The sequence below is a fragment of the Zeugodacus cucurbitae genome, chromosome 2 (assembly GCF_028554725.1).
Source record: "Zeugodacus cucurbitae isolate PBARC_wt_2022May chromosome 2, idZeuCucr1.2, whole genome shotgun sequence".
NCBI classification, from domain to species: Eukaryota; Metazoa; Arthropoda; class Insecta; order Diptera; family Tephritidae; genus Zeugodacus; species Zeugodacus cucurbitae.
Window position 1 is genome coordinate 51,003,063 of NC_071667.1, and position 12,459 is coordinate 51,015,521.

The 12,459-nt window shown below is 32.7% G+C and overlaps 2 protein-coding genes across 3 annotated transcripts in view; one reads left to right on the forward strand and one right to left on the reverse strand.

Moving 5' to 3' along the window:
• LOC105218628 (uncharacterized) overlaps positions 1–6,784 on the reverse strand; it is a 34,777-nt gene extending 27,993 nt beyond the window's left edge. Inside the window, exons 1-2 of one of the 2 annotated variants that reach the window (XM_054226221.1) lie at positions 6,579–6,784; positions 2,005–2,095 (exon numbers count right to left, since the gene is read on the reverse strand). In XM_054226221.1, coding sequence (XP_054082196.1) covers positions 2,005–2,068 — 64 coding nt within the window. In that variant the 5' untranslated portion in view covers positions 2,069–2,095; positions 6,579–6,784. Of the gene's footprint in view, positions 1–2,004; positions 3,104–6,578 lie in introns of both variants that reach the window. The other variant, XM_054226220.1, reaches the window with a different exon arrangement.
• LOC105218629 (uncharacterized) overlaps positions 1–12,459 on the forward strand; it is a 157,997-nt gene that overhangs the window by 122,161 nt on the left and 23,377 nt on the right. The gene's annotated exons all lie outside the window — the stretch shown is intronic.

Consider the following 12,459-nt stretch of genomic DNA (forward strand, 5'->3'; position numbering starts at 1 on the left):
TCCTTTTAATAGCATATCTCTGTGCCGTGGAAAAAAACTGGTCAATACTTCCTCTAGTCCCTATATACCTGATATATGGCTTTTCATACTTCCGATTTACTCTATATACCTATATATCGGTTATTATGTGAGATATTAAAGCAAAATTAAGGAATCGTATAATATTGCATATAATGTAGCTTGATGGCAAAAATAGTTGAAATCGCACCAGGAATTACCGTACACGCCATATACTATATATGATGATTTTCGTTATTCTAGTGTACTTTATACCAAATATAAAATTAAAATTGTGTCTTATCTTAATAAAATTACATAACAATAAACTGCGGGAGTATAAAATGTTCGGTTGCACCCGAACTTAGCCCTTCCTTATTTGTTTTAAATTAATTTTACATTTGCTAAACTATGCTAAATATTCAAAAAAAAAAAAACGCAAATCTATCGAGCGGTGAAATGGCTGCTTAATGTTACTTATACGCCATGTAATATTCAAATTTAATTACAGCGCACGCTCGAAAACTTGCAATGAAAAAACTGTCGTACTTCAGAGCTGCCCAAAATTGGAAAGTCTATTTATCGTTTGTGTATCCGTGTGGGAAATAAGAACAGTGCAATAGAGTGCTTTATTGTTGAAAGGAAAACCTAAAACCCAGTGGAATTACCTTATATTTTTGAGTTTTCGAAAACATAAACAATTCGGAAATGTGAACTGCCTTCATTTTAATTATTTCACGTTTTCGAACATGCGCTGTATATCGCTTAATATTTGAGATATGAAATGAGAGCGAATAGTATATAGTGATTTTCGTTATTCTATCGGACTTAATGCCGAATATTCGCGTCGAATTGTATGTTATCTTAACAACCTTAAATAAATAAAATTCTGAGCGTATACAATACAGTGGAACTTCTCTAACTCGAATCACCATAATCCACAAAAAACTTCGAGTTAGAGAAACTTCGAGTTATAAAATTTTCATTAAAACAAGAAATTTTTTAAAAGGCTGTAAAATATAGATTTATACACTCTTCTATTTATTTGCTTCGCAAAAAGTTTTATGTACATACGATAAAAGATGTATTCTGTAATTTTGTTTCTTGCGATTTGCTATTATTTGAGGTCTGTATCCCATGCCTTTGTTACATGATTTATGCAATCCATAAGTACATTATCATATTTTTTGCTAGCCTCCAGTTAGCCTGGTCGAAAAGTTCGATTTATGGAAGGAATTTTGTATGCAATTTCTATTGCCTCTTCAAGAGTTCGAATTACGGAGAACTTCGAGTTATAGAAGTTCGAGTTATGGAAGGAAATGTATATGCAACTTGATTTCTAAACGCTATTGCCAATTCAAAAGTTCGAGTTATGGAAGTTCCATTCGGTTACACCCGAGCATAGCGATTCCTTACTTGTTACCGTTACTTATACGCCATGTATTACCAATATCAATAGTACTTCCGTCTTAGAGAAGAATAACTTACCGAATATAAAGAGATATACACTGCACAATATTATTTATATTTTTAAAATAATTGTGAAATCAAGAAAATTTTATTTAAATTATTTTTTTTAATTTAAGTATGTATATTAAATTAAGAAAACGTATAATTAAATAGAATGAAGCAAATTAAAATCATAGACTAAATTTGATTCCTAAAATTATTTCAAGTCACATGTTAACTTTATTTGATAGGTGGCCACTATTATTTAAATGTAACCAAAGGTAAATTCACAGATTCCCAGTAGGGAATTAGCTTTTTCAACAGAATTACTTTTCGTTATTGAACAAAGTTTTGTAATTTTTGTTCAAAATTTTTTCAAAAATATTTCCGCCCACATTTTACAAGAGAACTTTCCTTATATCCTTAAGGATAAGTTTTTCCAATATGTGGCAACGCTATTTCAAATGTATATCTAAATTATAGATTTCTTTTCAAAACTTTTATTTTTTCAAAATAATAAAATATATAATTATTGTAATAAGTATATTCTGAACCCACCTGTGATGAGCAGATATCCGAACATGATCAGCAGTATCGCCATTGTCTTATACATTTTCACCATTTTCACTGCAACTATTTTCCAAAGCGCCTTCAAAATAAATACCGAATGCCACAAAAACGCAAACAATAAATAACGGTGTAAATAAATGTAAACAAATTAACAAATTAATCGACCGCAAATGGAACACACAACAGTCGTCAAATCAATGCAATTCCAATAAAACAAAAGTCAATTGTGAATGTAACCGTGTATGAATGTTTGTACTCGTTTGTGTTTTGAAGAAAGCCAGAGAGAATTGGGTTAATGTGACACAATTATCGAACGAGTGACAAATTCAAGTAGACACTCGAGTGAACACAATGAAAAATACAAATGACAATAACAACAGCAAAGTGAACAACTTGAAAGTTATGTAACACACGGGTTGTGGTCAGGCGTCGTGATAACTCGTTGTTGCTGTTGTTGTTGTTGTTGCACGGCAATTATTGTTTTGTTGTTATGTTTGTTATGTTGTTGCCACAAGCAGTCACATGAAGTGGTGAGTGTTGTCTGTCTGTCGGCTTGTGGTGCTTGTTGTTGCGGTAGGACAATTCCACAAATTCACATGGGTGCACACACACACACATAAACACAAACGTACATATACACGTGCGCGAAAATCACATTCACATGTGGCGATTATGTTGTGTACGATGACAAAAAACAGAGAAAAACACTACAACAACAAAAGTAAAAATAAACGCGATGACGAGCGGCGATATGCGAGGTGACGCGAATGTTGGTTGAGGTTGTTGCTGGTGTCGACGCAGTTGTTGTTGTTGCGGCTGCCGTCAATTACAGAAGCGTTGCGCATGCGCAGTAGTTGCAATGAGAACAGGTTTCGCTTTATTTCACTTGTTTGCTTTTGCATGCATATTGTTGTTGTTAGCGGCCGTTTAGTTGCGCTGCGAAACGCTTGTGCCTTGTAAAAAATAAAAGTTGTGGGTAGCGCAGCACTGTGTTTTTCGGTTTTTCTTTCTTTCTTTATTGTTTGCTTTGTCTTACAATGGGCGACAATTTTTACGTTATTAATTTGTATTGTTTTTGGCTTTTGTGCTGTATTGAGGGTAAAATTTTGGTTTAATTTATTGTAAATTATAATTTATTCAATGTATACTTTTTTGTCATACATTTGTTACGATTTTTAATAATTTTTTTTATTTATTTATTTAAATGTAAGTATTTGTCAAAAAAATTAATGACAAATTAATGTAGGGGTCAGCAAATATGTTTTTTAAGAATGTCATTTAGATCCTGCAAACAATTTTAATTGTCTCAATTAAAATAGGATGGGAAAAAGTCGTACAGATCTGAAGAGAAGGGTTTCAGAAGTTTAAAAAAATGTTCTTCTTTACTTTTTTTTTAATATATACAGTGCTAGATTTTGATTAAACATTGCATCGTATTTAAAAAAATTGTATTTTTTAAAAAAATTGTATTTAAAAATTCTGAAAACTCAGCCGTTAGTACCTCATCTCTCTTGATATCTCACTAAAAATGCTTTTTGATTGATTCACTCAAAATCAATAAACCAAAAATATTTCGATAGTATATGTACATATATGAACGAAGAAAAAAATATTCTTAATTGAATTTTTGACATACTTTGAACAAAAAAAATCGTTTTTTGTAAAACTAGTTATAACAAAAAATCATTTGTTCAATAACTAGATATTAGTATTGCAAAGGTGTAAAAAAATGTGCACAAAATATGTACATAACTTTTCGAGTAACCATGTCCACCGACTTAAAAAATTGAGTTTTGAGATAAGCGCGTTTAAAAATTTAAATTGAAACTGACGATATCTTAGAAATTTACTCAGATCGATAAGAAAATCTAACCCCTTGAACTACATAGCTTGCAAAAATCTAGAAAATCGGGCTGCAGCCAGATCCTTAATCCATATATAAGTATTATTCAAAACAACTAAAATTTTAGAAAATCTTTAATAAATTCGCTGGAGAGCTAAAGGTCGATACTGACATTTTTGAGTCGGAAAATTTGTGAAATTTTTTCCTAGACCTAATAACAAAATTTTCTATTTGCATCTATTCTTTTGAATTTCACATGAATATCTCAGAATATAAATATAATAAATCCAAGAGTATTGTCTTGGAACAATCATATTTATACTTAAAACAAGTAAGGAAGGACTAAGTTTGGTTTTGCTCAATTTTGGCACAAAGCACGTTGTTAGAAGGAAAGCATCCATTCCATGAAATTTAAGGTTTCTGGCGTTTTTCCTTACTTAAATCACTTTTAGTAGTTTTCAACATGACCTTTGTATGGAAAGTAGGCGTGGTTTTAATTCGATTTCATTCATTTTTATGCTGTATAATCGAGTGCCTAAAGGGAAAAATTATAGAGATAGAGTTTGGTTAATATAGCTTTAGTAGTTTACGAGATATGTACAAAAAACCGAGTAGGGTCACACCAACTTTTCCGAACAAATTCCGTACTAATATGCTCTTCCCTGATAGGATAATCTCTGCCGAATTTCATAGCTTAATTTATGGCTTAATTATAGCACTTTAAAGCTTTTCGGTTTTCGCCATTTTGTGGGCGTGACAATGGTCCGATTTCGTCTATCTGCAATACCAACTGTCTCATGGCAATATGTGTACCAAGTTTCATGTTATAATACTATTTTATATAAAGCAAAACATATAAAGTTAGCCTAACTAACTTAATTAACATGAACTCAAGTTGATTTAGATTCATATGTAAAAAGTTATATTATTAATTCAATGTTATATAACATAACTATTTTTTTTTTTAATTTTATAAATTAATGTAAACCTATTTACTTTTTTATATTTAATTGAAATTAATTTTATTTATTTTTCAATGATGTTTTCCATTTGATTATTGTATTCTTTTTTCTCATTTGTTTCCACAAATATATAAACGCGTGTTTTGCGAATCATTTAACAGCCCTTGGCGTATCACTTTCAATGGCACCCCACAGAATGTGAAGGTAAATGGGTAACGGTAAACTGTCTCAAATTTCAATGGCTCACGACTAATTAACGGCGCATTAATGTATTTCTTTGTGTCTTTTGAAAATCTTTGTGGTATCACATTTTGAGGTTTTCATGATTTTCAAACTCTGTCAAACCGTTCAATAACATTGATCAGCAATTAAATGCGCTAATCTTGTATTTGCCGTTACAATTTTTTCACAACATGTACTTGGCTTATTTTAATCCAACAGCCTCTGGCTGCAGTTGACTGCACATAAACCCAAAAACATACTTTTACTTTGCTAATTGCCAATTTGCAGAAAAAGCAGTTAAAATTGCATGTAACAACTAGACAAATGCTAAAAACAACAACAAGCACATCACGAATTGGCCTGACTTGCTACACTCCCGCCTTTGCGAAGATTTGTTGCGCTCCCTTTACGCTGCTTATTGGGGCGCGCATGCGCAGCGCTAACAATTCGTGATGAAAACAATTGGTTGGTGCAAAACTACTCTTTGTTATGTCATTGAAAATATTTTTATAATTTATTATAATCTTTATTAATAATTATTTTACTTTTTTTTGTTTTATTTTCGAAGAGATTTATTTTTAATAATTTCTGTGGAAACATTTTTGTTTTTAAATTTCAGTAAATTCCAATTGGATTAATGACTATTTATGTATAATTTTTAAATAATTTAATTTATTATTTTGAGTAAAAAACCTTTTTTATTTATTTTTATTATTATATTATATTCATTAATTTTTTTTTTTAATTTTTTTATTAATTTTTTGAAAAAGTTTTTTTTTTTTTAATTTTGAAAAAAAATTAATTTTTTTGATATTTGTTTATCAAATTTCTAATTGTTTTGGTTTTTTGTTCTATTGTTTTTTTTTATATAATATATGTTATTTTTATTTTTTTTCCCCTTTATATGTTTTTAGCACTGTCTTATTTTTTAATTTTTTTTTTAATATTTTATTTTTACTATTTTTTATAAATTATTATTTATATATTTATATATTTTTTTTTTATTTTTTTTTTTTTATTTTGGAATTCTGACGTAATTTGTTCAAGCAAATTTTCACTTTTGTTATTTGCAGCGTAAATTCGCCCAAATAACCGCATTCGAGCGACGCATTGCAGTGCGTGCCTCGGATTACGTGGAGTTAGCTGGGATTTTTCGATTGCTTAATATTCGTAGATTTTCGTAGCGAATTTGTTACGCATTAAAACTGCCAAAGACGCCCAGTTTTCCGCGTTTGTGCGCACCATAACCAGACTTTTGACACACTTTGTTTGAAGAGACCCGCGCATGCGCATTCAATGCACACATATTTTTCGTATACCACGCCTTTTTATTATCAATATACAAAATAATAATGTGATATAAAAATATCATTTTTTAACAATATTATTTTATAAAAATTAATATTATTATTTTTTATATTTATTATTATAAAATATTTTTTATTATTATTAATTTTTTTATTAGCATTATTTTTTTACATGCATATTTATTACAAAATATAATTTTTTTTTTATATTAAAGCAAATATTCTCACTCGTAAATAATTTTAATATTTAATTCGTTGCAAATCTCTTTGTGGAGTTTAGGCTCAACTTATTTATAAAACCGCGCGTTCTACTTTTATTAATTTTTTATAGTTATTATTTCCTTCGCTCGCAGAATTGTAACCGCAAAAGTATCCGTTCAACGCTCAAATCCAATCGACTGTCAGGCACGAACTGAACTCACCACTTGAAAATTCGCTGCGCTTAACAATACACAGATTCACCAACTCAGTACGGATGTTGCCACTTCACCAACACCATTATACAAGCACCAACACATTGCCAGCAGCAACAGCAAGCAGCAGCAACCATGAGACAAAGGCAACGGCGCTGCAGCAACATCAACGACAGCAGCGGCAACGGCAGCAACAACGGCCTCCGGTTGTGAGTCAGCCCGTTTAAATGAAGTACTACCCGAACTACTAGTGTCGCCGCCGCCGTTGTTGCTGCTGCTGCCTATTCATTGCTGCTTTGTGCCTACCGATCGCTGATCACTATTTATTGCCGACTATTTGCGGCCTGCTGTTTTCGGCTTACTGCTTTTTCGGTGTGCTCCGCCGCCCGCCCCAAGCGATGAGTGAGTTTTTGGGCTGGTTTATGGGATACGTACGATCGGCGTTGTTTGTGATCGTGTTGAGCTGCAAAAACGCGCTTCAAGCCAAATTTTCGTCTACAAAGTTTTTCTTGCCCACTCTTATTCTTGTTTTATTACTTTATTTTTGTTTTTTGTCTTCTATTATTTATAACTCTTTCATTATGGCATTCGGCTGTTGGCTCGTTATGGTTTTTGTTTGTCTTAGCGTTGGCCGTGCCTCCAAATTTGCTACAATATACGCTTGATTGTTGGCAGTACTATACTTAGTAGCGTGTATTTTAATTTGTGGCTTCATTCTGGGAATGACTTGTGTTTCTTCGCACATATTAAGAAATATACTTACATACTTACTCAATCAAGAAATATACAGACGTTCATAAATATATGTGGTATATAAACCTAAAATCTGCAGCTGCGCTTCAAACGCCAATATTTATACCACTTTCTGTAATCACACTTTAATCGATTCTCATTTGTGTCAGGAAGCGCTTATATAAATTGTAATATTGCTCTATCAAATCCACAACCACGCTTCAGTTATATTGTGTACTACTACGTATTTCATATAACGTTATGTTTCCATAACAATTTCGATTGCTTGATATTAATATTAGTTGCTGGCATGTATGGGGAACCCGTTTTAGCAGTACATGGCTGCCAGTTTGGGTTTGGAGCATGAATTGGAATCGATGAAATAATGTGTGTGTACTAGTTGAGCCGAAAGTCCCTGGTCTTTAAATGAAATATCGTATTTTTATACTCTCGCATCCTGCACAGAGTATTATAGTTTTGTTTACATAACGGTTGTTTGTGTCACCAAGAAATATAAAAGTTAGATATGGGGTTATATATATATAAATGATCAGGTTGACGAGTGGAGCTGAAATCCGGATGTCTGTCCGTCCGTCCGTGTAAGCGTAAGATATCGTAATGAAACTTGGAACACATGTTCCTTGGGACCGTGAGAGGGTTGCTTTCGATAATGGGCAAAATCGGTCCACTGCCACGTCCACAAAATGGCGAAAACCGAAAACACATAAAGTGCCATAACAAAGCCATAAATAAAGCTTTGGAAATAAAAATATAAACCAAACTTTCTGCAGCCGTTTTTTTAGCCACTTCTTAATACAGTTCAAAAATGAAAGAAATCAGATAATAGCCACGCCCACCTCCCATACAAAGGTTAGGTTGAAATTTACTAAAAGTGGGTTAACTCACTAACGAAAAACGTCAGAAACACTAAATTTCACATAAGAAATGGCAGATAGAAGCTGCACTCAGATTATTTTACAAAATGGAAAATGGGTGTGGCGGCGCCCACTTATAGGTCAAAAACCATACCTCAGGAACTACTCGACCGATTTTAATGAAACTTGGTTTGTAATGGTTTCCTTACCTCCCAATGATATGTTGTGAAAATAGAAAATAGAAATCGCTTCACAGCCACGCCTACTTCCTATATACCAGAACTTTGAAGACGATCTGAATCGTTTACTTTACAATATATAAAGTAAGCACTAGTGAAGATATCGGTGCAGAACTTTGCACAAATACTACGTTTATAGTGTGGCAGCCCCATTCTAAAAATCGCCAAAATCGGACCATAGGTTTTTAAGGCCCCATATATCGAACATGAGGACCTCGGTGCTCCTAACTTAATATTAGAGTTTCCAACTTTCAATGGACTTTATACAGTATATATGACGAATATGTGGGTAAAATTGTGTATTATATAATATTAATTAAGTTAAATAAATAAATTGCGAGAGTATAAAATGTTCGGTTACACCCGAACTTAGCCCTTCCTTACTTGTTTAAATGTAATATGCTTTTATTATTCGGATATTTTGATGCCAGTTCTACAGTATGGAGCTTCTATGTTTTCAAACCAGGATCTTTCTTTTCATCTCAAACTATTAATTTGAGTGATTTTTTCCAGCGTGCCACCTTTTTGGAAATAAATCGATGGGGTTCAAGTCTGTTGTACATAGAACTAGTTCATATAGCGATTTCTTCAATTTATTGGTCTATTATAAACTGAACGACTGTACTCATTTAACGAAGTTTTGCGATGGATTGTGGCGTTACTACTTTTCCGTCCTTTCTGAATATCACGGTTTGGTTTGACGAAATTCATCAAATCAAAATAGCAGAGCTAGGGTCACTTTTGGACTTATTACATATAACGATTGGATGAAGTGTCATGACACAATGATAGATTCTAGTTAAGGATAGTTTTCTAAGATATGTTGTTTATGATTGTGGCGATCTCAAAGATAGACAAAAACTTCAGCCCATATGTAACACATATATAATTCATTCATGTTATCACTTTTTCTTTTAATTATTCGACGAGTATGCTCCAAAACTAACGGGAATATTCGTTTTTTGAAAAAAAAAATATTATTGGCCTTTGTCTTTTTCCGCGATTTCTGGTATGCTTGTAAAACGACGACCCTTTAAGATTATCTTTATCTTTGAAAATATGAAAAAATTCTTAAAACAAATTAAAAAACTAAAATTCATTTCACAAAATTTTAAGGCAATCTTCAAACCACTTTTCGCATTAAATATTAGTATCGAATTCCACACACTTGCAAGCCTTTCATTTCATGGCAACACTTTTTTTCTATTATTTTTCCGTATATGGGACGATGCTCTCGAACAACCGTTGGCTGCAGCAATATCGATGACTGTGACGGCGACGGGGGCAAAGACATCTACCCATCCAACACAAGGTCGTCATACATATGCCACACATAACTATTTACACACATACGAATGCACTTACAAAGTGTCTATCGTGCCGCAATGGCGAGTGACAGACGGCTTCATGCAAGCTTATTGCACATAAAAAGATGCAAGTGGCCCCCACAGCATACACACATATGAATGTACGTGATGCTCCATGGAGAGAATGTGACTGCGCACCACTCGACCACATTGTAGGCAAACTGGCTAACTGTCTTCTCAGGCCGTCAGACAGACACAGTTGCGATCGCGATCGCGTGTCTGACTAGTACGCCTGCTTCTACTTCTGCCCAAGTGTTGTTGTATTGCCCACTTATTCATATACGTGTATTTAAGTATGAACATTCATGTAATGAGGATGGCAACTAGACGCATGCGCGAACGTCGCAAATGCGCGTTTTTTGCTTTGCTTTGTGGGTAAAGTTCCTATGAGCCAGTCAGTTACATATGTATGTAGTCAGTTAGTCAGCTCGCCATACAGCCAGCCGTCCGTCCATAAGCAGTTAAGTGTGTAAGCAGCTAGCAATTCATTTGAGCGCTTGATTTATTGTTCTTCCAGCTGTTGAGAAACACATTCTTACATATTTGCGGCGTTTTACAAGTTGTTACAACAATTTTTATTTTATTATTATTTTTTTATTTTTTTGTTATTTTTGTAATATAATACAGTATAGCATCTTGGCATCTTGGCAACGACCTGAGTACATCAGCTAAGAGCGCACAGCTGTTATTTGAAAAGTGTAAATGAAAGGATTTCAAATTCGTCTGTGCAAGGTGAGTTCAAACTCAGGCAATTTCGACATTTTTGACTGTGTACGCACAGTGAGTTCTGAGTCGCGCATTGATAGTGATCTTTGCTGCATTAGTATGTATGTCATCGCTATAATTAATCATTTTAATTTATAAACAAGCATAGTTTATGCTTCTAATTAGTTTAATAGTCTCATATTCGGACTTAATTAAGTTTCAGCCAATTTATTCTACTCAAGCAGTTTGTTTGTTATAATTTGTTGTACAAGCATACATATCATGCATATTATATACCGTAGTGTGTAATGTAATGTTTAAGACTAAACAAAATAATTGGAGCAATTTGTAGAACAATAAAATCTTCATGTGAAACATATTCATACATATTTTACGCGCCCAAACATTTGGAACAGTTAATGCAGTTTCTTACTTTATTTAACATGCTTTGTACTACTTGCAAAACAAATTAATTCTTAATTAGATACGAAAGCAATTCAATAATACAGTGATCATATTCATAAACTGCAACTTTGTCCTATAAACACATTTCTTATTTCTTGTAAAATTTAATGAAAATTAATGAAACATGTTTTGTTTGTGTAAAATACAGTGGAACCTCCATAACTCAAACTTCCTTAACTCGAACTCTTGAATTGCCAATAGAAGTCAAATTTTATACAAATTTCTTTCCATAAATCGAACTTTTCGACCAGGGCATAATACAAAATTTAAAATTTTACTATCGAGGAACAGTTTTAAAAGGGTATATCATATGGAGGTGAACAAAAAATATGATATTATACTTACTGATTGCAAAAATTATGCAACAAAGGCATGGGCCAAGAGCCAAAAAATAGCAAAATGCAACAAACAAAATTACAGAAAACATCTTTTAACGTATGTCCATAAAAAAATTTACGATGTAAATAAATAAAACAGTGTATAAATCTATATTTTACATCGTTTTGAAAAATGTATGTTTTATTGAACATTTCAAAGTTTTTTTTGTGGATTATAGTGATTCGAGTTAGAGAAGTTCCACTGTATTATTTTCTTAGAAATATCCTTTTTTATAATTCGCCGTGTGTTCAAGGTTGAGTTTGATATATGTAATTTGAAACCTCCAAAGGTCTTTAGACTGCAGCCCAAGGATCAATGTCGTAACAGCATATATAGCCTTTTCGCATAGCCAAATAATTTCATACATTACGATTATAATTGAAAAACCATATTTTTACTTTCGCACAGCCGTCTACTCGATTAACGATCAGCTGTTATACATTTTTATTATCCTGTTCATAAGAAGTTGGTACAAGTTTCCAGTGTGGACAACAACCCACAGAGTTGCATTCCAGTTTTAACTCGATTTGTATTCGATTAAAAATTAATGTAGTAAATTAAGAGTTTTCTTTTGTCTGGTATATCGATTAAGGATCGATTAACTCTTATGCGAAAAGGACATAACATAGCTAGAAAATATCGCGTGTGACTGTAAAATGAATTGAGTGGTTTAGTTGGCATATCAAAGGAACACGTAGGTTAGAAATTTTACAAATGAAAAAGATACAAGTGTGTTCGACCTTCAAAGGACAATCTCGAATTAAACAACTAAGAACAATCTGACTCGATTTGTGACAATGGACAACATATTTCATTCATAATCTTTATAAATCTGAGCCTATTTGATAGATAGTCAGCTGAATGGTTTTGGATCATTGAAAGTCGTCCATCACAACCAAACAGCAATTCCGTATTTTTTAATATCGAATTATTTT